Source organism: Arachis duranensis, chromosome 6 (assembly GCF_000817695.3).
Source record: "Arachis duranensis cultivar V14167 chromosome 6, aradu.V14167.gnm2.J7QH, whole genome shotgun sequence".
Taxonomy (NCBI): Eukaryota; Viridiplantae; Streptophyta; class Magnoliopsida; order Fabales; family Fabaceae; genus Arachis; species Arachis duranensis.
Window position 1 is genome coordinate 38,389,437 of NC_029777.3, and position 27,002 is coordinate 38,416,438.

General features: G+C 40.3%; 1 protein-coding gene across 1 annotated transcript in view; it reads right to left on the reverse strand.

Annotated features, from left to right (window-relative positions):
* LOC107493593 (uncharacterized) overlaps positions 1-4,663 on the reverse strand; it is a 6,169-nt gene extending 1,506 nt beyond the window's left edge. The window contains exons 1-5 of the mRNA XM_016114665.1: positions 4,403-4,663; positions 4,181-4,300; positions 3,608-4,081; positions 3,209-3,529; positions 2,840-3,094 (exon numbers count right to left, since the gene is read on the reverse strand). Of these exons, the coding sequence (XP_015970151.1) occupies positions 2,840-3,094; positions 3,209-3,529; positions 3,608-4,081; positions 4,181-4,300; positions 4,403-4,663 (1,431 nt within the window). The remainder of the gene's footprint in view (positions 1-2,839; positions 3,095-3,208; positions 3,530-3,607; positions 4,082-4,180; positions 4,301-4,402) is intronic.
* Positions 4,664-27,002: the final 22,339 nt, after the last annotated feature.

Here is a 27,002-nt window from a genome sequence, read left to right on the forward strand (position 1 = left end):
CTGTCTGTTTATTGCTTTGAATAAAGTGAATGCCTAGATGTTGGGATATAACTTCACCTTCTTAAACAAATGCTTGCCATGCTTGTTCTGTTTCCAAAAATAAAAAAAAAGTTTGAACAAAAGTAATTTGGCTCAATTAGTGACAAATCAAGTAGAATTAAGTGGTGGTATGCATGCTTGATTGTTTAGTCAGCTCACTAGAAATTGAGTGTAGAATTATCATTTCTGTGTAGAAGTTGAATATTGTCTATGGATCTTGATTAATAAATGTCCTTGGCCATGAAAAGGAAAGAAAAAGAAGAAGAAAAAGCCACTGAAAAGGGCAATCAAAAAGCAAAAAGCAAAAAAAAATTGAGAAAATAAGCTAGGCACCAATGGTTTGAACTTCTGAGACATATGCCTGTGGTGTTTATGTACTAGGATCTGCTTGGATGAATAGGTTCTGTGGAGTGTTTCAACACTTGGTAACTTGGGTTAACTAACCTGGGATTATCAACCAAAAGTCCATTATCAAGAGCAACCTAGCTACAAAACATTTAGTCACACAAAGAGGTGTTGGGCACCAATGTCTCAAGAAGAAATGTGAATTAAAATGCCTGTAGTGGATATGTGTAATGCACTGATAAGAAAAAGAAAATGCCAAAGGCTTGTGCAACACATGACACTGAGCAAACAAGGAGCAAAAGAGCTATAAGAAAAAGAAAAACAAAGAAAGGAAAATGTGCCAAAGACATAAGAATAACAAGAGGCCATAGTAGTGTTTGATGGATGCAATGAAAAAGTGATAATTCTACTTGATAAGAATGAAAAAGTGATGCTGCAACTTTCTGCATAAAACCCTTCTGATGAACTTCAAATGTTGCTAATATAACCAATGTAATTGCTTTTTGTTTCATACTTTCTTCTCAAATAACTCAGGACTTGCTTAGGGACAAGCAAGTATTAAGTTTGGTGTTGTGCAAGTGAAGACATGGTTTTACTCGCTATCAGATGAGATTGCTACCAATTGGGATTTCTTTGGAAGAGAGTTTCTAGATAAATTCTTCCCACCGGAGAAGACTGACTACATTCGGAAGGAGATTTCGGGTATAATGAAAAGAGACCAAGGGAGTTTGTACGAGTATTGGTCTCGATTCAAGAGGCTATTAGAATCTTGTCCACACCATGGAATGAACACTCACTTGCTCATTAGCTACTTCACCGGATGTCTTTGTGTGGAAGATAGAAGATTGCTCACCGCTTCTAGCGGTGGTTCCCTTTCGAAAAACAAGACAGAGGGAGAAGCTTGGAGTTTGATAAAGGATGTTGTCGAAGCTACACAACATACAAGGGTGAAAAGTAATCCTCTCAAGGGTGTGGTAGAACCGTCCCCTTCCGAATCGAGCCTAACCAAAGCACTTGGGGACATGACCACCATCCTTATGCAAATGTAAAAGGATAAAAAAGGAATTCTACTCCATCCAAGCCGTCCAAGCTCCACCTCTGATGGAGTGCAGAAGCTGGTGAATTAAAAATTTATTAAAATGGTTACGTTGCAAGTATAGTTCTTAACTCACCGAAAATCTGCCTATCAATTTAGAAATATGTCACTGAAAGTTTAGTGATCCTTATGAGTAGCTTGGTTGAGATGCCTGTAATCAATGCAGACTCTCCAAGCATTCTGAACTCTAGTTGCTATGAGCTCTCCATGCTCATTTTTCACTGTAGTGACTCCGGACTTCTTGGGCACCACTTGCACTGGACTTACCCATTCACTGTCTGAAATGGGATATATGATATCGGCCTCCAATAGTCTGGTCACTTCCTTTTTGACAACTTCCAAGATGGTAGGATTCAATCTTCTTTGTGGTTGACGGACAGGTCTTGCTCCCTCTTCTAAAAATATTCTATGCTCGCATATTTGAGGGTTGATTCCCACTATGTCTGCCAAACTCCACCCTATTGCCTTCTTATGCTTCCTCAACACATCAAGTAGCTGTTCTTCTTGTTGAGAAGTCAGTTCTCTTGCAATAATAACTGGAAGCTTCTGCTCATCCTCAAGGTAAGCATATTTGAGATATGGAGGGAGAGGTTTCAATTCTAACTTTTGATCATGGACAGGCTCTGGGTTATCTGGGGCTTTTGAAAATGGCGAAGTGTCCTCATTGTCAGTTAAGAGGGTCCCCACACTTGGACCTTGTCCAGTGTGCCTCTCTTCAAACTCTTCCTTTTGAACTTCAGCCACACTTTTGTCTATGACATCACACTGGAAGATAGAACGATCTTCTGGGGGGTTGTCAATGACTCCATTCAGATTGAAGATTACTATGTGGCCATCTATTTCAAAGGAGTATGTCCCTGAAGAAGCATCCAATTTGAATTTTGATGTCTTCAGGAATGGTCTTCCAAGTAGGATTGATGATGGCTTATCTGAATCATTATGGGGCATCTCCAAGATATAAAAATCAATGGGAAATGTGATCCCTTTAATGTTCACCAAAACATCTTCAGCAACTCCAGCAACTGTAATAATGCTTTTATCTGCTAACACAAAACGGGCTGCCGACCTTTTTAAGGGAGGGAGCCTTAAAACATCATATATAGACAAAGGCATTATACTGACACATGCTCCTAAATCACACATGCAATCATAAATTACTACACCACCAATAGTACAACTAACTATGCAAGGACCTGGATCACTACATTTTTCAGGTAATCCTCCCATTAAAGCAGATATAGAACTACCTAAAGGAATAGTTTCTAATTCATTAATTTTATCTTTATGGATACATAAGTCTTTTAGAAACTTTGCATATTTAGGTACCTGCTGAATAACATCAAAAAGGGGAACAATTACCTCAACCTTTTTGAATATCTCTACCATTTTAGGATCAGGTTCCAGCTGCTTCCTAAGCTTCCTTTCAAGTTGTGGAAATGGAATGAGAGTAGTGTTTTCTGCGGTGCCTGCACCTTTTTGTGCCTCTTCCTGTGGTTGAGCTATCTCTTCTTCGACTATGTCCTGTATATCCTCTTCCTCTTCAACATCTTCGATTTCTACCACCTCTTCAGCTGAGGCGTATTCTGGTGAGCTTGGTTCCTCCTGATTCGTCTCCTGCAGTGTGGTTCCGGAGCTCAGGGTGATGGCATTAATTCCTCCCTTTGGATTGGGTAATGGTTGAGAGGGGATTCCAGTGGTGCTTGAAGGTTGGTTACTGGAATTTTGTACTGAACCAAGTTGTGTCATACAAGCTTGTAGAGTAGAGGTGAAACCATTCAGACTGGCGTTAATACTGTTCACGATGGTATTTTCCATTGCCAGTGGTCTTTTCTCAAAATCTTGTAATAATTCTTCATTAGAAGATACAGAAGAATGAGTAAATTGAGAGGTTTGCTGCTGATTGTTCGGTGGTCCTTGGGTTTGCCTTAGGTGAGGTGCTCGGTATGGTTGATTTTGTTGCCTGTTGTTGTAATTATTCCACCTCTGATTTCCCTGATTATCTCTGCCTCCCCTATTATTGTTATCCCTCCAATTCTGGTTTGAATTGTCCTGCCATCCATGGTTATTATTTCCACTTTGATTGTACCCTTGGTTGGGGCGGTCATAGAAGTTGTGAGTGGATGCCACCATGTTGTCTTCTTGTTGGAGCTGCGGGCATTCATCAGTGTAATGGCTGTAATCAGCACAAATTCCGCAAATTCTTTGTGGAACTAGTTGTTGGTTTTGCTGCGGTTGAGTTTGCTGAGCTTGTTGATTTAACTGCATTTGCTTCAGCAGGTTGGTCATTTCACAGATGCTTCGATTTAGAGCAGCAGTCTCTATGCCAGAAGATACTTCTGCAACGGCCCTTGAACGGCCTTGCTTCTGTCTGTGGTTCCGAGTAGATTCAGCTAAATTACTGATCAATTGCCAAGCTTCATCAGTGGTCTTGTACTTCTTCATAGACCCATTGCTGGCACTTTCCAATGTGGTCTTATCTTGGGGTCTCATACCTTGTGTGACATAGCTGAGTAGCACGATCTTGTCGATCATGTGGTGGGGGCATGCTTCCAGAAGATTATTGAAGCGCTTCCAGTATTCAAAGAGAGTCTCATTGTCATCCTGAACAATTGTAGAGATATCCTTCCTTAGTTTATCAGTAACTTCAGATGGAAAGAATTTCTCCAGGAACTCCTTTCTGAATGTATCCCAGTTGGATACGTTTGCTAGAGGTTGAGTGTAGTACCCCTCTCTTGCTTTTCCCTCAAGAGAGAACGGAAAAACTTTCAGCAGAATTGAAGTTTCATCAGCGCCATTACGCCTGACAGTAGAACAGGCTGCCTGGAAATCTCACAAGTGCTTGATAGGCTCTTGAGCAGGTAGGCCATGAAACTTCGGCATCAAATTTTGTAGTGCGGTCTTTATTTCAAAATCCGTAGCTACTGCTGGATGATGCGCTTGAAATGGTTGTAGTGTAAAATCAGGAGCTCCTTCCTCCTGAATGGTAATTCTTCTAGCTGCCATGTTTTCTGCACGTAAAACAACCGAATCAGTAGAACGGGGGTTGGTTTCTTCCTCAGGTTCACTTTCAGATCCGCCCTCAGAGCGGACTAACCTACGCTGTTCTCGCCTTATTCGTGAAATTGTTCTTTCAATTTCAGGATCGAATATTAGCAAGCGCGGATCAGGAAGTGAACGTGTCATTTGACAGAAGAAACACGCATCTCATAGTAGCAAAGTTGAAGAAAATGCAAATAAATAAATTCTAATTAATAAAATAAGCACTCTATTGCAACTCCCCGGCAACGGCGCCAAAAATTGATGAGGTGCAGAAGCTGGTGAATTAAAAATTTATTAAAATGGTTACGTTGCAAGTATAGTTCTTAACTCACCGAAAATCTGCCTATCAATTTAGAAATATGTCACTGAAAGTTTAAATTAAAATTACTGGGAGTTTTAAGTCCCAGGTCATCTCCCAATTAGTTGCAGAAAAATGTTCTGTTTTATTAATCAGATATTCCAAAAAGAGTTGAGCTAAGTAAATTGGGATTTAAATTGAGGAATTTTAAATAATAAAAATAAAAGGCCTTGACTGGAAATTGATTGGTTAGAATCTCTATCATTGATGGTGTGATTGTAAGATTAATTTATAGTTAATAGTTGTTTTGTTTGGTTATCCCTTACTAGGTAAGAGAAAGTCAAACAAGTGGAAATGCCAGATCTGTTCACAAGTTGCAACCCACTTAGTTCAAAGGGATTGGCGTCGGTGACAGGATAGCAATCCAACATTCAACCCAATTACGAATTTTTCTTTCAATCCTTCCAACTCAAGAGTTCCTTTTAATCAACTCCCCATCAAGTAATGAAACTACTCACGCATTGTAAATAAAGAATCCATGGCACATGAAAGGGAATTAAAAGAAGACATGATTATTGGAATGGAATTTAAATTAAAAAGAAACAATCGTTGCATTAATTAATCATAAAAATATCTGAATGACAAAATTGAACATAACAAAGAACATAGAAGAATAAAACCAAGTTAAGAGAACAAACTAGAATGATGAAATCTTGATGAGGAAATGACTCTTCTCAATGTTCCAATGCTAAGATCAATTGAAAATTAAAATTCTTAAAACTAGAGAGAAAAAAAAACCTAAGAGAGTCAAAAACTAGATCTAAACTACTTAATGGATGTTTTCTCTGTTGTTTCTGCATATTCTCTGACTTTGGTCTGCTGTTCCGGGCCGAAAACTGGGCCGAAATAGGGTCCAAAATCGCTGGTTTCAGATTCTGCAGTTTATGCAGATCGCGCATGTCACGCGATCGCGTCATCCATGCGGACGCGTCGTTGGCGCTTTTCCTCTTCACGCGTTTGCGTCGTCCACGCTACCGCGTTGCTTGTGCTTTCCAATCCGCGCGGCCGCGCAAGCCATGCGGCCGCGTCACTGCGATTTGCGCTCCTTCGCGCGGTCGCGTGAGCTATGCGACCGCGTCCCTTTTCGCTGGTTATCTCCTCAAACTCTTGTGTTCCTTCCATTTTTTCTAGCTTCCTCTCCAATCTCCGTCTCATTCATGCCCTATAAAGCCTGAAACGCTTGACACACAGATTACGGCATCAAATGGAATAAAGGAGAATTAAAATTAAATAATTAAAGTCTCTGGGAAGCAATTTTCAAACATGTAATAAATTCAGGAAGGAAATCTAAATGCATGCTAAATTGATGAATAAGTGGGTAAGGATCACGACAAAACCACACAATTAAACACAATATAAACTATAAAATAGTTGTTTATCAACCTCCAGTTGCTCAGCTTGAAGGCCCTCCTAGGATTTGTGGTTTGTGCTCTAGCACTACATATTACGCTGATCAATGCCAACAAATTGAAGAGGAACATGCTCTTGTAGTGGCCAATGTGAATTACAACAACCGTCCACTCTATTCTTCTCAAGGCCAAAACTACTACCCTCATGGTAATAATCAACATCAAGGGTGGAGGGATAATGCACAAGGGTGCAATCAAAACCAAAGATGGAACAACCCTTCTTCTCATCACAACAACAACCAATCTTCATCTCAATACCACCACAACAACAACAACTACCAAGCCAACCAAAATTACCACAACCAAAACCAAAACAACTACACCAAGTACCAAGCACCACACCATAGACAATAATCTAACCAAACTCTCCATCTCTCACCAATCAAGTTGACGAGCTTAGAGCCGCTGTGGATAAACGGGATGAGGGCTATAAGGCTCAATTCGAGGTCATGAGTGCTCAATTGGCCAATCTTACTGACATGATTTCGAAGATGTCCATGTCCTCCTCCAACAACACCAACCAACCCTCAAGTTCTTCTAACCTTCCATCCCAACCCCAACCAAACCCATAGGGCGGTCTCAACGCCATCACTCTACAATCGGGAACTACATTGGAGGAGATACCTCCAAGGGTCTTGGAGGACATTCATGAGGAAGAAGTGATTGTTGAAGCTCCACATGAAAAGGGGGAGGTAGACAAAAGGCATGAGGGAGAAGGAGTAAACCTCAAGGAATCCAAGAGGAAAGCTCTAGTGGATGAGTCCATCCCTATTCCATTCCCTTCCATGGTAAAGAAAGCAAAGAAGACACCGGAATTTGATTTGAACATGCTTTAAGTGTTCAAGAAGGTTGAGGTAACCATACCACTTCTTGATGCTATTTAACAAATTCTAAAGTATGTAAAATTTTTGAAAGACTTGTGCACACACAAGGATAGGATAGGAGAATTGGAGACATTATCCTTGGGAAGTTCAATTTCTTCCTTGATGGAACCTATTCCAAAGAAATATGGTGACCCAGGACCTTGTTTGGTGTCTTGTTGTATTGGTGGACGCACTTTTCATGATTGTATGTGTGACCTTGGAGCTTGTGTAAGCATCATGCCATTTTCTTCTTTTGTGCGGTTGGATTTAGCTCCATTAAAGAAGTCGGTGGCGAGGTTTGCCTTGGCCGATAAAAGTGTGATCACGGTAACAGGGATAGCCGAAGATGTACTTATGGCGGCCAAGGATTTGGTCTTTCAGGTTGACTTTTACATCCTTCAAATGGCTCCAACAAAAAATAGAAGCTCGTCCTCCATTCTACTTGGTAGACTCTTTCTTAGGACTTCTAAATTCAAGTTAGATGCTTTCACCGGCACATATTCCTTTGATGTTGGAGACAAGACTATCAAGTTCAATTTAGAAGAAGCCATAAAGCATCCTCCCGAAGAGCATTCCATTCTCCGATGTGATGTTATTGATGAAGTGACAGCGGAAGTGCAAGAAGAAGACCATAACAAGTTGTGCTACCATATTGTTGAATAGACGGATGACCAAGAGGATGAAAATGAGAAAGTTATTGAGAATGAACTCCGTGAGCTTGACGAAAAGAATCCTCAGCTTGAGGCAAAGAGTGAATTGAAGCCTCTTCCATCTCATTTGAAGTATGCTTTCTTAGAGGACAACCAGAAGTTTCCAGTCATTATTGCTAGTGAGCTTTCTAGTGAAGAAGAAGAAAAGCTCCTAGATGTTCTCAGAAAGTACAAGAAGGCAATTGGTTGGAGCCTAGCCGATATTGTGGGAATTGACCCTTGCAAGTGCATGCATCGTATATTTCTCCAAGAGGGAACTAGGCCGGTTAGGCAACCGCAAAGGAGGCTCAACCCAACCATCCTCGATGTGGTAAAGAAAGAGGTCACTAGGCTACTCGAAGCGGGTATTATATACCCGATTTCTGACAGTGAGTAGGTGAGCCCGATCCAGGTTATTCCCAAGAAATCAGGCATCACTGCGGTTACAAAGGATGATGGTGTAGTGGTCACCAAGAGAGTATAAAATGCATGGCGAGTGTGCATCGACTATAGAAGGTTGAATGTCGCTATAAGGAAGGACCACTACCCTTTGCCCTTTATCGATCAGATGTTGGACCATTTGGCGGGTAAATCCCATTACTGCTTTCTTGATGGATTCACTGGTTACTTCCAGATTCACATTGCTCCTGAAGATCAGGAAAAGACCACATCCAAAAGGATGCCATTTGGACTATGTAATGCACCTATTACTTTTCAGCGGTGCATGATCAGTGTCTTTTCTGATCTAATGGAGAATTGTCTGGAAGTCTTTATGGATGACTTCAGTGTTTATGGAACTTCATTTGATTGTTGCTTAGTGAACTTGGCCAAGGTCTTAGCTAGATGTGTTGACACTAACCTTGTCTTGAATTTTGAGAAATGTCATTTCATTGTAAGACAAGGTATTGTGTTAAGACATATAGTATCTAGTGAAGGAATTTCTGTAGACCCGGCCAAGGTCGATGTTATCACCACTTTATCTCACTCCTCATCTGTAAGGGAGGTCCGCTCGTTTTTAGGACATGCAGGATTCTATAGGCGCTTTATCAAAGATTTCAGCAAGATCGCTTTGCCATTGTCGCACCTACTCCAAAAAGATGTGGACATTGAGTTTGACGGTGAATGTGTGAAAGCTTTTGAAGAGCTAAGGAGAGCTCTTACCACGGCACCGATTGTGTGAGGCCCCAACTAAACGTTGCCATTTGAGATAATGTGCGATGCGTCAAACCAAGCTATAGGTGCCGCGCTTGCACAGCGCGATGGTAAACTCCCTTATGTCATTGCATACTCTTCTAAAACACTTGATGCAACACAATCCAACTATACCACTACTGAAAAGGAAATCCTAGCTATTGTTCATACTTTAGATAAATTCAGATCTTATTTGCTAGGATCAAAGAGAGTGGTATACACGGATCATGTAGCTTTGAAATACTTATTGACAAAGAATGAGTCAAAACCTAGACTCATACGTTGGATCTTGCTTTTGCAAGAATTTGACATTGAGATTAGGGATCGGAGTGGATCTCAAAACTTGGTTACAGATCATTTATGCTGCCTTGAGAATTTAAAATTTGATCCATTTCCGATCAGTGACTCATTCCCATTGGATAGTTTGCATGCTGTGTCGGATAGCTTTCCTTGGTTTGCCCCAATGGCGAACTACTTGGTTGCTACATTTGGGATGATCCTCACTTGTGGAAGAGGGGAGTGGACCAAGTAATTCGAAGATGTGTCCCGGAGTCTGAAATCCAACCTATTCTTGAAGCTTGCCATTTGTCCGAATATGGTGGCCACTTTGGTCCACAAAGGACCACAAAAAAGGTGTTAGATTGTGGATTCTGGTAGCCAACCTTATTCAAGGATGCTAACCGATTATGTGTGTCTTGCCATCAGTGTCAGAAGTCAGGAAACACATCCCAAAGGGATGAAATGCCCCAACAACCTACGTTGTTCTGTGAGATATTTGATATATGGGACATTGACTTTATGGGACCGTTTCCCAACTCAAATGGGTATCTATATATTTTGTTAGCGGTTGACTATGTGTCAAAGTGGGTAGAAGCAATACCTACCCGCCTTGACGACGCCAATACCGTCATTTCTTTTATTAGGAATAACATTGTATGTTGTTATGGGTCGCCACGAGCAATCGTGAGCGACCAAGGATCCCACCTTTGTAACAGGAAAGTAGAGGCACTGCTCAAGCGCTATGGGGTAGTGCATAAGGTTGCCACTGCTTATCATCCGCAAACCAATGGCCAAGCGGAAGTGTCTAACCAGGAGATTAAGAGAATCTTGGAGAAAGTGGTCAATCCACAAAGGAAGGATTGGAGCCTCCAGTTAGGAGATGCGCTATGGGCGTATAGAACGGCCTACAAGACTCTGTTAGGGATGAGTCCCTTCCGGATCGTCTATGGTAAGGCATGCCACCTTCCGGTGGAAATTGAGCACAAAGCCTATTTGGCAGTAAACCGGTGCAACATGAATTTGACACAAGCCGGAGTAGCCAAAAAATTGTAGCTAGAGGAGCTCGAGTATTTGTGGAACGAAGCGTATGAGAATTCCTGGATTTACAAGGAAAAGAATAAAGCATTCCATGACCATCACATCCGGAAGAAGGACTTCCAAGAAGGTGATGAGGTTCTCCTCTACAATTCGAGGCTTCATTTCATGCCTAGCAAGCTTCGCTCTAGATGGGAAGGACCTTTCAAGGTGAAGGAGATAAAGCCCTATGGAGTGGTGGAGTTGTTTGATCCTAAAAGTGAAGCAACTTTCAAGGTGAATGGACATAGAGTGAGGAAATACCATGGCTACAAGCTCCCAAAAGAGCTAGAGGTGTTCCTATTGGCGGATGCACCTAGAGAAGGAGAAGCTTGAGTGACTGACCGTCCAACTTAAGGACGTTAAAGAAAAGTGCCTGGTGGGAGGCACCCCACCATGTTAAGATCTTCCTTGTGTATACCATCTTGCTTTTAGCTTAGATTCTTGTGAATTATGTGACTTCTTGATGTTGTTGATTTCTTAGGAATGCTAGTTTTATTGATCTTGTTGGGTAACTAGGATATTTAGATAGATTTCATCATTTTGGTATGGAAGAATTGTTGAAGTGGAGAGAATGCTATATTTTGAATAATGCATGAATTTGAGTGTGTTTTCTTGACTACTATCTTGAACACCTGCCAAAAATGTGTTAGAATAGCTTATTCTATGCTGTGGAAAAAAAAAGGAAAAAGGGGCATTCGCGCGCAAGCGCATTGTGCGCGCGCGCGCCGGTGGTGCATTCTTACTCCTGGGCCAAAAATCCGAGAGTTGTGCCCACTTCATGTCAGGCACCCACGCGCCAGCGTGCATGCCGCCTGCATGCAACCATTGCAACTTGACCATCGACGAGTAAGCGCACTGTGCGCACGCGCGCCGATGGTGCACTGGGAACTCCCCGGTATAAAAATTCGAGACTTGTGCCATATTTGTGCCATTCTTGTGCCTAATCTGTGCTCGCACTGACGCGTTCGTGGACTGCGCGCGTCCGCGTTGGTAGCCATCCCCATTAGGCAGGCGTCAGCACACTATGCGCGTTCGCGCGCCTGTGCCGTCTCTCAACTCTGGTACAAATGACCCGAGACTTGTGCCAACTTTGTGCCAGTCCGGTGCCAGAGGCACAGCTACACTCACGTGTACGCGCAACCGATGCACACGCGTCCCTCGCTCTACCTTCACCGACGCGCCAGCACACTGTGTGCGCGCACGTCGGTTGCGCGCATCAGCTATTAAGCTGCGCGCCCTACTTCTCTTCCTTTTCCACCTTATTTCTTATTTCCTCATTCTTCTTTCTCCATCACCTTCTCTTCTCTTCTCCTCCCTTTCTTCTTTTACACTTCTCAAGGTTCTACTCCCTCCATATCTCATCTATTACTTTCTTTGCATCATTTTTTTTCTAGTTAGTCTTTTTTCTGTTGTTATTTACTTATTTTCTCTTTTAGTTACTTGATTATACCACTTGCTTTTTGTTTGTTTACTTTTTCTTCTTTTGTTTTTCCCATGGATGTTGAACTTGAACTTTGATTACTTTGATGGATATTCTTGATTGTTTTTCATCATCTTTGTGAATGGATGATGTTGTGTGATGATTGATACTTCAATTTGGACTTCTAATTGGTTGAGTATCTCATAATTGCTCATTGCTTGTTACATGCACACCAAGTGTTCGAGGAATTGCACATATGCCATCTTGGTTTATTCTAGTCATATATCTTCAATTTAGTGCTTCCCCCTCCTTCACTTGCTCTCTTCTAAGTACATTGAACACATTTTGCTTATTACTTGCTAATTAGATACTCATTGAACATGACTTGCTCTTTGTTTTGGATGCTTGAGATCATTCCTCTCATGCCATATTGCATGCTTTACTCCCTCTTGCATCCCATGCCAAATGTTGTGACACATGCTTCTATGACTACTTTGTTGCACTATTTCTTTTGCGCATACCTTTCACTTGCATGTTTGTTGAGTTGATCCTTTGGGTTTAACATTTTCCTTCTTTCCCTCCTTTTTCAGGATGGCCACCAAGAAAGACAAGGAGAAAGCTTCAAGGAAACTAGCCACAAAGAGGGCACCCCCAAAGTCACGCTCTAAGGCGCACTCTTCATTAGGAGCCAGACCCCTATCTAAGAAGGAGAAGGCACCCGCTCCTATTGATGACAATGAGAAGAGCAAACTGGCAAAGGATTCTTCAAGATTCCCCAACCGCTTCTGTGAACTTGTGTTCCCTGCCATGGTTGAGAGGAACTATCATGCTGAGCATCTACTCGCTCCACCGGACAAAGTTGCCCGTTGTATTCTACCCCGCATTGAACAGCGAGGATGGGAGTTTCTTCTGAGAAAACCACAAGAGGTCAACCTCTCATGGGTGGTAGAATTCTACACTAACTACCATCTTTCCTCTCTTCAATCGGTATATGTGCGTCGGAAGCAAGTCTCAGTATCAGAAGAGGCTATTCAGCAAGTGCTCAATGTCTTACGAGTATCGAGTGACATGGATGGCTACCAAGAGGTCTTACGTCAGCAAGAAAAGTTTGGATTTGAATGGGACTCGATCCTCCAAGTCATTGCTGAACCAGAAGCATTTTGGACCCATGGTCAACTCCGGATGCGACCTAAGTGCATTGACACACGTTTTCTCACTGTAGAAGCCAATGCTTGGGCCCAGATCCTATCCCACTATGTCCTGCCTAGCACCCACAAGTCGTCCTTCACAGCAGATCTCGCTTTGCTTGTTTGGTGTGTTCTCACGGGAAGACCGGTGAACATTCCGCTTCTTGTCAAGCAAGCGATGGGTCAAATCCACGACCGGGGCAATTTGCCATTTCCAGCATTGGTATCTGATTTAGTTGCTGCTGCGGGTGTTCCTTGGGAAGCCATGGACACAAAAGCTATAATTCTGGCTAAGGGCGATGTGGTCCCAAGTGGAAAATACTTACATCTTCCCATGAACAAACCAAGCCTTGACTTAGCCCCACCATCTATTATTCCTCCGACCTCATCATCACCACTGCAGCAAAGATCCACCCATCAAAAGATAGAAGACCTACAGCGGAAGATTGATAGATATGAGCGGCGCAACCAACGCCGATACACTTACATCAAGAAGCTTCTGCGTTGTGTTACCCATAGCATGGAGGAACGCAAAATATTCACATCCACCTCCAACCCAAGTGATGGGAGCTCTGATGAAGGGGATAGTGAAGGTTCCAGTCCTTATTGTCCTTTGTGCATTATTAGTGGCACGGATGACCGTGCTAAATTCTAAGTGTGGGGAGATCGTTCGACTGATCTCCATGGGTAACAATCTCTTCCTTTCAATACCAATGGATTTATCTCTTGCTTGGTAGTTAGTACATTGCATGTGTAGTTAGTCTTGCTTGTAAATATTCCTTGCATGGTAGTTAGTCTCTATAGAGTTGCTTGGTCAAATAATAACTTCTTCCCCAAGAAACTGTGTTTTGGGGTACCCTACCAATTTGAAAAAAAAAATTTGTGTTGAACTTGCTTGAAGAATGTATTTTGGAACATAGTGATTGAACTAAGAACACAAGCATGTAAGTTTTGAGCCTATTGTATGGTTATATCTTCTAACCATTAATTCCCATTCTTGGGTGCATTATTCTCTCTCTATGATTGCAATCCTTGCTTTGTCTGATTCTATATGTCCATTACTTGCGTATGAATGCATTTACATGATCGAGGCCATCATTTCAATAGTCACTTTTCCCAAATGGCCTTAACCCTTTTATTTACCATTGCTAACCAATTTTGAGCCTATGATAAACCCTCTTTGTTCCTAAGAAGAGCACATCAACAACCCTAAGTGAAAAACCATGAATGTCCCTAAATTTGGATCCTTGATTAGCTTAGGTGAGTTAGGATGTGTATAATTCAATTGGAAGGGTATACTGGGGAACTTGGATAGATATAGAGGTGTATTTTAATTGTAATTGAAAACTCTGGGATTTGGGAACATACTTATGTATTGAATGATTGAACCATATGCATTGAAACTTTTGTACATAAAACCCAAGAAAAAGGAGACCGAAAAAAAAAGAGAAAATTCATGTGTATATATGAGAATGTATGAAAAAGAGAAAGGCTATGAAAAGGGGACAAAAATGCCCAAGACAAAGTAATTAAAAACAATGCATAAGGGATGTGAATTGAAAAGAATGCATGAGTATGCAAAAAAAAGTGAAAAAAAAAGTGAAACTCAAGGGTAGCTAGGTAATGTATTATAGTTGTATAGGTTGCTCTATGTGTCTAGTGGGATTCAGGTTAATCAAGGACTCAAATTTTAAGCTCACTTGACCATATACATCCTTACCTTCATCCTAGCCACGTTACAACCTGTAAATAAGACCTCATGATACTTGTAAGCATGCATTAAGTAATTATTGATTGTTAGATGAAAGACAAATCTTGGAAAGCATGATTAGGAGAGGATTGAGTGACGAGCCCTATACACTTGAGCGCATAGAGCGGATACACGTCCGGCGAGGGTTCGATGCTCAACTCCTTGTTCCCAGCTTTCACAAGCGTTCATTTAGCGAGTTATATGCACTTCATAGTGATATTCAGTTTGATAGGATTCATGAACTACACATCATTTCCACCCTATATGCTCACATGTGTTCTTGGAGGATGGATTTACCCTTGACCAAGTAGATAGACAAGTTTACACTAGTTGCATGCATTCACTTAGGTAGTTTGCATTTCATAAACCCTTTCTCACCATGATCTTTAATCTTTTTATTTTAAGCATGAGGACATGCTTGGTTTAAGTGTGGGAAGATTTGATAAACCCCAATTTTGTGGTTTATCTTGTGGTTAATTTGGGGGTTTTTGTCAGTATTTCTCGCACTTATTCACAAGAAATACATGGTTTTGTGTTCACTTCCTAATATTACTCCATGATAGAAAATATGCTTATTTTGCCTTAGAATTGCTATATTTTGATCCTCTTTATTGCCATTTGATGACATATTTGTTGAGTGATTTCAGAATTAATAGGGTAAGAATGGCCTAGAAGAGAGAAAGAAAGCATGCACAAGAGGAAGGAACATGAAGATTTGAATTTTGGGAACTGCAGCACCGACGTGCACACACATATCACTTGCACGCGTGGATGAGGATAGCTGGAAGCGGCGCACAAGGATGGACGCATCCACGCAGGCTAGAGAATTCCAACCGACGCGCACGTGCACTTGGTGCGCACGCGAGGATCACAAAAACAATCGGCGCGCACACACACATGGCATGCACGCGCGGGAGGCTGCACGTGACCTCATTAAAAGAAATTGTGCCTGGCGATTTCTGAGGCTCATTAGGCCCAATTTCAAGCTGTTTCTGCATGGAAAAAGACCCAAGGATGCTAGGGAGAAGGGGGGATCAATCATTTTTAAACTAAGACACATTTTCTAGTTTTTTTGGTTCGTTGTTCTTCTAGAGAGAGAAACCTTTGTTCTTCTCTAGATCTAGCTTTAATTTGATCTTCCCTTGTTAAATTCTGAATTGGATCTTGTTAATTACTAGTTTTGATTGTTTAATTTGAATCTCTTAGTATAATTTTGCTTAGATCTTGTGTTAGTTTTATGGATTCTTGTCAATTGTCACTTTATACCCATTGCATGAATGTTGTGAATCTTGACTTGTTGATGTTACATTGATGATTCCTATGATTAATTGTGTTATTTGAGTGATTGTAAGTTGATATTTGTTAGTGGGTATTTGTTAATTTCAATCCAATTGCAATTTGAACATGTCTTTTGTTAATGCTTACCATGTGTTTGATGAATTGTTTACCTTGATTATGGAGTAGTTCTTTATACTCTTGGCTTAGGCCAAGGGAATTGGATAAACTTGAGTCATTGGGTCTAATGGATTTGATGATTTGGGAACCCTTAGTGGTCAATTTGATAGCCATTGACACTAGCCTACTACTAGGTTAATTAGTAGTGAGGTTAGACCTTATGGGTGCATGTTGACCAAACGATTTAACTTACTTCAAGTATAGAAGTGGATTTAATGAGCTTGGTTCTTCATAATTGTCAAGATATGGTTATTAGACATGGATAGCGACCCAAATTCCCAAGTCTAGCCAAGGGTTGTTTATATCATTCTTATTTGGAAAACCAAAAATTGTTATTGCCTTTCCTTAGTTATAGTTATTGTTTAGTTGAGAGTAGAATTAAATTGGATGTTGTCTTCTTAGTTTGAATTTGCTCACATCTTACTTAGTTATTTAGATTCGTTCCTTGCATTTTAGATTACCTGTTTGCTAAGATTCCTAGTTTACTTTCTTGCTCATGACTTACAACCCCAGATTTCTAACCAATGTTGAAGCACATGTTTGCCCATTCCTTGTGAGACAACCCGAGGTTTGAATACTTCGGTTACTTTATTGGGGTATAACTTGTGACAACCAATTCCTTTCTAAATTTGATCCTCGAGGATTGTTGTATGTAGAGTTATACTTGCAACGCAATTTCATTGAGAAATTCTCTTTCGACGCAATTAATTATATCTGTATTAGTTTTAAGATGTATCAGTTTTATAATCCTAACAAAGCCTTATACTAGTATGTAGGTTGTTATTACAAGTTCAACTAATTGAAATATTGGATGCTACAATCTCAAAGGTTGCTAGCTCCTAGAAAAAGATATGTGGTTGAACTATGTATTTCACCAGTGAAAAGACTGCAAAATCAAATGTATGATTACCCTGCATCTTCACCATGACTCATGAGTTTAGTGACCTAATTAATGGAATCCACTTAATGCCTTAAATAGACTCTAGACACATAATACATCATTATAGGAAATAGTTCCATTAGTGAAAAAAATGGAAATTATTACCCAACTATCCAGTTTGAAAAATAATATAACAAATTTCAACAGGGAGCTATTATGGGGCCATTCATAACTATAGTCATGATTGCTCTGAAGGATTTGTATGCTGAATTTGTTCTTGAAGAACCTAAAGGGAAGGTTATGCTGGCAATCCATTTACATTTGCTTTGTATGTGTTGGCAGCTGTAGTTCTACATTTAATTAATTAAGTGTTTTTTATTTACAAAGGAAAAAATGGCTCTTGGAAATTTTCGCAATTAGAATCTACACCTTTTTCAAATAATGCCACTTATAATTAGTCATTTTTTTAAAGCTCATGTATGAAATTGCGGTGGTTTAAAACCGTAACATTCTTTAAAAAAAGACCCACATAAATTTGTGGCGGTTTCAAAATCGCCGCAAATTTTTTAAATTGATTGACCAAAATAGTGGCTGTTCTGCAACCGTCGTAAAATCAATCATCTAATTTCCTATGGTTGTACCAGCAGTTCATTAGATATTCCACAAAACAAAAATCTCCACGCCCCATACTGCAACATTTGTTGAACTGCTGGTAATTCATTTTGCGGCGGTTTAAAACCGCCGTAAATCCCTATAAAACCGCCACAAATTCCTGGTTCCCTTGTAGTGTGTATGTAAACGATCTTACATGAGGAGGATGCTAAACAGGTTGTGCAACCACAAAGACAACTTAATCCAACCATGAAAGAGGTGGTCCCAAAAGAGGTAATAAACCTTTGGGAAGCTAGGATAATTTACCCAATTTTTGACAATCATTGGGTTAGTCCTTTGCAAGTGGTTCCTAAGAAAGGAGGGATGACAGTGGTCAAGACTGAGCTTATTCCCACAAGAACCATCACAAAGTGGCGTGTGTGTATTGATTACAGAAGGCTCAACTCTACAACAAGAAAAGATCAATTCCTCTTGTCCTTCATTGATCAGATGCTTGAGAGGTTAGCTGGCCATGCTTTTTACTATTTTCTAGATGGATATTCTGGCTATAATCAGATTATTGTAGACCCTCAAGATTAGGAGAAGATGACATTCACTTGCCCCTTCGAAGTATTTTCTTACTAGAGGATGTCGTTTGGACTGTGCAATGCCCTAACAACTTTTTAGAGGTGCATGCTTTCCATATCTTTTTACATAAGTTTATTGAGGTATTTATGGATGATTTTTCTACATTTGGTAATTCTTTTGATTTTTGCCTGGCAGACCTTTCCTAGGTCTTGAAATGGTACCAATAAACAAACCTTGTTTTGAATTAGGAGAAATGTCATTTTATGGTAACTGAAGGTATTGTTCTTGGACACTGGATTCCTAGTAAAGGAATAAAGGCTGATACCGCTATGGTGGAGGTAATTGAAAAATTATCGCCAGCCACTAATGCAAAGGTAATCCGGAGTTTCTTAGGACATGCAGGCTTTTATAGAAGATTTTTATAGGATTTTTCTAAGATTGCTAAGGCTCTGAGCAACCTTTTTAGGTGCGGACATTCCTTTTTGTTTTCATGAGGATTGTTTGTATGCTTTTTGAAACTTTGAAAGCTAGGCTTTGAGTTGAAGCCTCCACTAGTCACTCTAGTACAACAGAATTTCTAGTTTCATAGACTTCCACAGAAAGATTCCAATAAATTCATATCTGACTTCCTGCAGATATGTGCCACTATCAAGACTAATGGAGTAAATCCAAAAGTCTACAAGCTCATACTCTTCTCCTTTGCTGTAAGAGAGAGAGTAAGGCTTTGGCTAGATTGTCTATAAATAGCGTATGAATTGGATGCTAGTGACAATACCTAGACCACAATGGAGGAGGTGAACTACCTGGGAAACACCTCCAAAAACTCCAACAATAACTCCTATTTGAATACTTTCAATCAGGGATGGAAGAACCACACCAATTTTGGGTAGAGAGATCAACAAAAGCCTCAACATGGCTTCAGCAACAATCAGGGTGGAATGAACCTGAACTGGTTTAAAAACAACCCATTATAACCCTCTTAGCAATAGATGGAGACTCATACACAGAGCCTTTCTAACCTGGCCACCATTGTCTCTAACCTTTCCAAGACCATGCACAGTTTCATGGCAGAAACTAGGTCATCCATCAAGAACTTGGAGATATAGATGGGTCAACTGAGAAAAAGGATCCCGGAGATCTCCTCTAACACTCTTCCCAAGAACACGGAAGTGAATCCAAAGGAAGAGTGTAAGGCCCTTACTGTGGAAGTAGAGGCCGAACCCAAAGAGGAGATTGTTACTGAGGAACTAACGGAGATCAGGGCTCATGAGGAGCCTGGGAACATCATCATGCATGCCCTTATGCAGATAGAGGAGCATGCGAAATATCCCTCTTCAGACGAGCAAGAAAAACCGAAGGAGGAGCAAATTGCTTGGTTCCTGGAAATCCTCAGGAAGCTAAAAGCCAAAGGAAGCTGAAAGCCAAAGAGGAACCAAAGTAGAGGGATTAGAGAAGGATCCCCCTTCCATGGCGTGCTTGAAGGCCTCAAAGGGAGATGAGACTATGGTGCTGACCAAGGAGTGTATTGCCTTAGTCCAAAAGAAACTCCCTCAAGAGATGCCTAATCCCAAAAGTTCCCGGATTCTCTGCACTATAGGGGCTATCACCTTTGAGAAGGCACTATGCGACCTTGGCTCAAGCATCAACCTCATGCCTCTCTCTGTGATGAAGAAGCTGGAAATTTAAGAGGTGCAGCCTGCCAGGATCTCGCTGGAGATGGTAGACAAGTCCCTAAAAAGGGCATATAGCATGGTGGAAGACATCCTGGTGAAGGTTGACGACCTTTACCTCTCGGCTGATTTCATGATCCTAAACACTTGGAAGGACAGATATGACTCCATCATCCTTGGAAGGCCTTTTCTTGCTATTTCAAAGGCCTTGATAGATGTGAAAAAGGGAGAGCTAGTCCTGAGGTTGTGGGAGGATCATATCCTATTTAAGATCCCCAACCCTTAGTCTCCCTCTGACAAAGGAGGTACCATTGTGCAACACTTAGTATTCCAACCTTCTCTCTCAGTACAGAGTTATACAAAGCCCCCAAACATCAAACCTAAGTTTGGTGTTGGGCATCCATCACCATTACTTACTGAGGAAGGATGTACTAAGAAGAAGGTATCCAAAGGCTGGAGGAACAAGAAGATTCCAACTGAAGACCTCTCACCTGACATAAGAGTTGTCTTCACTTAGAGTCCAGTCATTCCACACACAGTAAACAGGATCCAGTCTCTAGAGCATGTGGAGCTCATCAATGAGAGCACAGGAAGGAAGTTCAACATGCGAGGTGAAGATTTGAGCCCCTATCTACCTCCGTAAAGGAGCTATCCGTCAAGCTAATGATGGTAAAGAAGCGCTTGTTGGGAGACAACCTAACCATAAGTAGAGTAATATTGTTTTTTTTCTTTTGTTTATTCTCATTTAATTTCATTTTTTTCAATTAGATTTCTATAGTTTTCCCTTGCTTTTAACGTTTGTGATCATGTACAACACTTAGAATAGAGACAGAGACACTTGAGATGGAAAACAGAACACCCTGGGGAGAGCCACTTGCTGGTGTTGAACACCAGACAAGGAGGAAGCTGGGCGTCCAACGCCCATTGATGAGCGGATAATTTATATGCTTTTTGGTATCATTTTCATATAGTTTTTAGTATGTTTTATTTAAGTTTTCTTAAGTTTTCATAGGTTTTAGTGTTAAATTCATATTTTTGGATTTTACTATGAGTTTGTGTGTTTTTATGCAATTTCAAACATTTTTTTGCTAAAATTGAGGAGCTGGAGCAAAAGTCTATTTTAGAGACAGAGAAAGTGTTGCAGATGCTGTTTGGATCTGACCTCTTTGCACGCGAAAAAGCTTTTATAGAGCTACAGACATCCATATGGAGCGCTGTCAATAGCTTTGGAAAGCTAACATATAGAGCTTTCCAGAAATATATAACAGTCCATGTTTTGTTTTAGAATAGAAGGCCCAAAACTGGAGTTCAATGCTAGGCATCTACCCTACTCTAGGGATATTTAAGGGATATTTTACATAACCTTTTGACACTTTACACCATATTCTCGTTTATCTATATTTTCTATCAGTATGAGTTTCTAAACCTCCTTGGTTGAGGAGAGGAGCTCTGCTGAGTTTTATGGATTAATAAAGTACTACTGTTCTTTCTTAATTCGTGTTTGATCCTCTATTCTAAGATGTATATTCGTCTTCACTCTAAAACTACGTGCCTGACAACCACCCAAATTTTTCTTGGGTTCGTGTGAATACATAAATGGAAAGCATTGAACCACTAGCCTGATTATACATCTCTTAGGTGGTTAATCCATGACTTCGTTGGGACTTCTTGAGACACTAGTTCAGTCGAGGTATATAGAGATTAGAGTCTTTGTGGTAGAGACTAGAATCCAAAGGCGCAGCATTCTCTGATCCGGAAGATTCAACCTTTTCTGTGGCGTATTGAGTAGGATCATTGGTACACAAAATCATGATCCACAACTCCATGCAGCTAACCAGCAAGTGCACTGGGTCGTCCAAGTAATACCTTACTTGAGTAAGGGTCGATCCCACGGAGATTGCCGGCTTGAAGCAAGCTATGGTTATCTTATAACTCTTAGTCAGGAGATTAATGATAAAAATGATTTTTGTCTATGAAGAATGAACAGCATGAAATAAAAAGTACTTGTGATTCAGTAATGAGAAACAAGTTGAGGTTTTGGAGATACTCTGTCTTCTAAATATCTGCTTTCCTTTTGTTGTCTTCTTCATGCACGCAAGGTTCCTTCCATGGCAAGCTGTATGTTGGTGGATCACCATTGTCAATGGCTACCATCCATCCTCTCAGTGAAAATGGTCCTCTACAGTTTCCCGCATGGCTAATCATCTGTCGGTTCTCACTCGTGCCGAAATAGGATCCACTGATCCTTTTGTACACAATCACTGTGCCCAATGTTTGTGAGTTTGAAGCTCGTCACAGTCACCCCTTTCCAGATCCTACTCGGAATACCACAGACAAGGTTTAGACTTTTTGGATCTCAAGAGTGCTGCCAATTGATTCAAGCTTATACCACGAAGATTCTGGTTTCACGGAATTGAACACAGTTGTCAGGAAAGGGAATCAAACTCGTGAAGCATGAACCAAAAAGATACACATTCAATCTAAGGTAGAATAGAAGTGGTTGTCAGGTACGCATTCATAAGTTGAGAATGGTGATGAGTGTCACGGATCATCACAATCATCATGTTGAAGTGTGAATGAATATCTTAGAATAGAAACAAGCGTGATTGAATAGAAAACAGAAATAATTGCATTAATCCATCGAGTCACAGCAGAGCTCCTCACCCCCAACCATGGGGTTTAGAGACTCATGCCGTAGAAGATACAAAGTCAGATGTAAAATGTCATGAGGTACAAAATGAATCTCTGAAAGTAGTTTTTATACTAAACTAGTAACCTAGGTTTATAGAAAATGGGTAAACTAAGATAGATAGTGCAAAAATCCACTCCCGGGGCCCACTTGGTGTGTGTTTGGGCTGAGCATTGAAGCTTTCATGTGTAGAGGCTATTCCTGGTGTTAAACACCAGCTTTGGTGCCAGTTTGGGCATTTAACTCCAGCTTTTATGCCAGTTCTAGCGTTTAACGCCAGAAAAGGGTAAAAAGTGGACGTTTAAACGCTAGTTTGCGCTATCAAATATCGGGCAAAGTATGGACTATTATACATTTCTGGAAAGCCCAAAATGTCTACTTTCCAAAGCCATTGAGAGCGTGCCAATTGGGCTTCTTTAGCTCCAAAAAATCCATTTCGCGTATAGGAGGGTCAGAATCCAACAATATTTGCAGTCCTTTTTCAGCTTCTGAATCAGATTTTTGCTCAGGTCCCTCAATTTCAGCTAGAAAATACCTGAAATCATAGAAAAACATACAAACTCATAGTAAATTCCAGAAATGTGATTTTTGCATAAAAACTAATAAAAATATACTAAAAAGTAGCTAAAGCATACTAAAAACTACAAGAAAATACCACCAAAAAGCATATAAAATATCCGCTCATAACAACACCAAACTTAAACTGTTGCTTGTCCTCAAGCAACTAGATAAATAAAATAGGATAAAAAGAAGATCAAGAGGCAATACATCTCAAAGTTTTAAGTGAAGCTCAGATTCTAATTAAATGAGTAGGACTAGTAACTTTTTGCTCTTGAACAGTTTTGGCATCTCAATTTATCCTTTGAAGCTCAGAATGATTGGCATCCATAGGAACTCAGAATTCGGATAGTGTTATTGATGCCAGGCCATCTAGGCCAGTTTCACTGACCTTTTCTTTACTGTTTTAGGGTAGTTTCGTGCATTTTCCTAGTAAACAAGGCAAGTTTTGGGTGAAAATACACTTACACCTTCATTCAAGCAACTATTGTGAATTTTGCATGATTTCATGAGATTTTTTGCCAGAATTACATGATATTTTAATGATGCATAATCTCATGATTTTGGCTAGAGCTTTGATGCACTTTAATTGCTTGATTTCTGGACAAATGAAGTATGGAAGAATCACGTTAGCATTCACGTTAACTTAGTTAACGTGACTACTAACATGGGATGGCAATTGGCTTGCAACGTTAATGAGAAAAGTGATCACCAATAATGCCTGCAAAGCCACTTCATAGCCTATGTTAAGAGCCACGTTAACTATGTTAACGTGGTACTTAACGTAGAAGGAAAGGAGGACTCCACGTTAATGAGAAACGTGAACTCCAATAACGTTTCTCCTCAAACGCTAGTGGTAAAAGTGAACACCACTAACGTTGGAAAACTAGGCAATGCCCCACGTTAAGAGACACGTTAACTAAGTTAATGTGAACTCTAACGTGGACAAGGATCAACACTGCCAACGTTAGTGACACTCACTTTTGTCACTAACGTTGGATCATTTTCATTGCCTACGTTAACTCTCACATTAATATTGTTAACGTGAAAGTTAACGTGGAGTGGGGTTCAAAGAACCAACGTTAGTGACACTCACTTTTGTCACTAACATTGGAAGATGGCTTCATTACTACGTTAAAAGCCACGTTAACTTAGTTAACGTGGGTTCTAACGTAAGGGATTAAGGCAATTAGAGCGTTAGTGACAAAGGTGAGTGTTACTAACTTTCTCGAAGGTGATAGGTGCCCACGTTAAGAGCTACGTTAGCTAATCTAACGTAAGACCTAACGTAGGAGGCAAAAGGCAAGCAAAGTTAATAGGAAAAGTGATTCCCATTAACGTTTGCGAAAAGGGGCACAAGCCAACGTTAATGGGAAAAGTGAGTCCCATTAACGTTGGCCAAGAATTGAGAAGGAACATTAGAAGTCACGTTAAGAATTCTAACGTTGAGAATAACGTGGGCATATAAGGGTGGAACGTTAGTGGAAAAGGTGAATGCCACTAACGTTCTCGCACCCAAAAATGTATTCCACGATTAATCTCACTAAATGCCCAAGCCTAATTCATATTTCTCTGCAAGATGGGCCCACTAAAGATGAAGATTGCTTCAACTCAAGGTCCAAAGCCCACACCCAAGACTTGAAGAACTCACTAGAAGATCATGAAGAGTAGTATATATAGGAGTAGTTTTGAACTAGAGAGAGACTTTGGCACCTTGGAGAACTACTCTCTGCATATTTATTTTTCTGTACTTCTAGCATGGATTATGCTTTTCTGCCATTTTTGATTCCTAGAGCTATGAACAACTAAACCCCTTTCATTGGGTTAGGGAGCTCTGCTGTAATTTGATGGATCAATATTAGTTTTCATTCTTCTTCTTCTATCTTTTTTCTTGATTTTACTTGAAAGCTTTCAATCTTAATTCAATTGGTTAGTTATCTTGGAAAAGAAACTCTCCATAATTGGATCTCTTCGGAACCTTGGAAGAGGAATGAAGAGATCATGCTAGAATTGCTTTCTCATGCTGGACCAATTTGGGTTGGGATGGATATGTGACTATAATCCCCTCAATACTTGAGTTGGGAAATGTATGTGGTATAATCAGTGACCATACTTCATCTTTTTTCACGAGCAGTTGACCAAAGAATTGGCTATTGATCAAGATTTGAGAGATTGAATTACCAACGAATTGGGATTCAATCAGTTAAGATTGCCAAGGAGATCAATGAATGCATTGATTGAGGAAGAGATGAGAATGAACTTGATCCGGAGAATTGCAAAATCTCTGAAACCCAATGATCTCCCCATTTCTGATCTTACCCATTCTCTTTAATTTCTGTCATTTACTTTTATGAGAATTACCCAATTCCCCATTTAAGATTTTGTACTTTAATTTCTGCTATTTACTTTCTAGTCATTTAAATTTCTGCATCTCAATCTAAATTCTGTTTAGCTCAACTAGCATATTCTTCTAACCAAAGTTGCTTGACCAATCAATCCTTGTGGGATTCGACCTCACTCTATAGTGAGTTTTACTTGACGATAATTTGGTATACTTGCCGAAGGAAAATTTGTTGAGAGACAAGTTTTCATGCATCAAGTTTATGGCGCCGTTGCCGGGGATTGATTTTGAATCAACAATGATTAAGCTAGAAGATCACTAGATTGAGTATTTTTTTTCCGTTATTCTTTTCTATATTTAGTAATTTACCTTAATTTGTTTTTAATTTCTTCCTCATCCCCTATTCCCTCTCTAATTTCTGTTCTCCTTTCTTAGTTTACCATAATTCAGCTCACTAACCCACTAATTGTTTGATAAATTGCATCACTCACTCTAACAATCATTCTAACAAAAATTGTCTTCATTATATCTCCTGTTGTGCATTCTATTTGTTGTATGACAGGGAGAAGATAAGGGATCTCAACATCCTTTGATTCAGAGCATGAGAGAACCTTTTGGAGACGAAAAAGGGAAGCAATAGGAAAAAGAATTGTTAGTGCTGAGGAAGAGGAAGAGTATTTTGAACCCAACATGGAAGAGAATTTGGAGAACAATCATGAAGAAGAAGCTCATAATCATGCCAGAGAAGGCCATGCAAACCGGGTTGGGCATGAAAGGAGGGTCTTAGGATCCTATATCAATCCTAATCCAGGAAACTGTGGAAGCAGCATTCAAAAACCCACCATTCATGCCAACAATTTCGAGCTAAAACCTCAGCTCATCACTTTGGTGCAAAATAATTGCTCATTTGGAGAAGGTGCTCAAGAAGACCCTAACCAACACTTGACCACCTTCTTGAGGATTTGTGACACAGTGAAGACAAATGGAGTCCACCCAGATGTCTATAGGTTGCTCTTGTTCCCTTTTTCACTCAGGGACAAGGCAACAAAGTGGCTTGAATCCTTCTCAAAAGAAAGCCTGACAGATTGGGAGGAGGTAGTGAACAAGTTTTTAACAAGATTTTACCCTCCTCAAAAGATTAATAGGCTAAGAACTGAGGTGCAAACTTTCAGGCAACAAGATGGGGAGACACTTTATGAAGTATAGGAGAGATTCAAAGACTTGACAAGGAGATGCCCATCAGAGATGTTTAATGAGTGGGTTTAACTTCACATCTTCTATGAAGGTCTTTCCTATTAGTCAAAGAAGGTTGTAGATCATTCACCAGGAGGTTCTTTAAACTAGAAGAAAACTGTTGAAGAAGCCATAAATGTCATTGAAACAGTTGCTGAGAATGACTACTTCTATGCCTCTGAAAGAAGTAACACTAGAGGAGTAATGGAGCTAAACCACATGGATGCACTGTTAGCCCAAAACAAGATGATCACC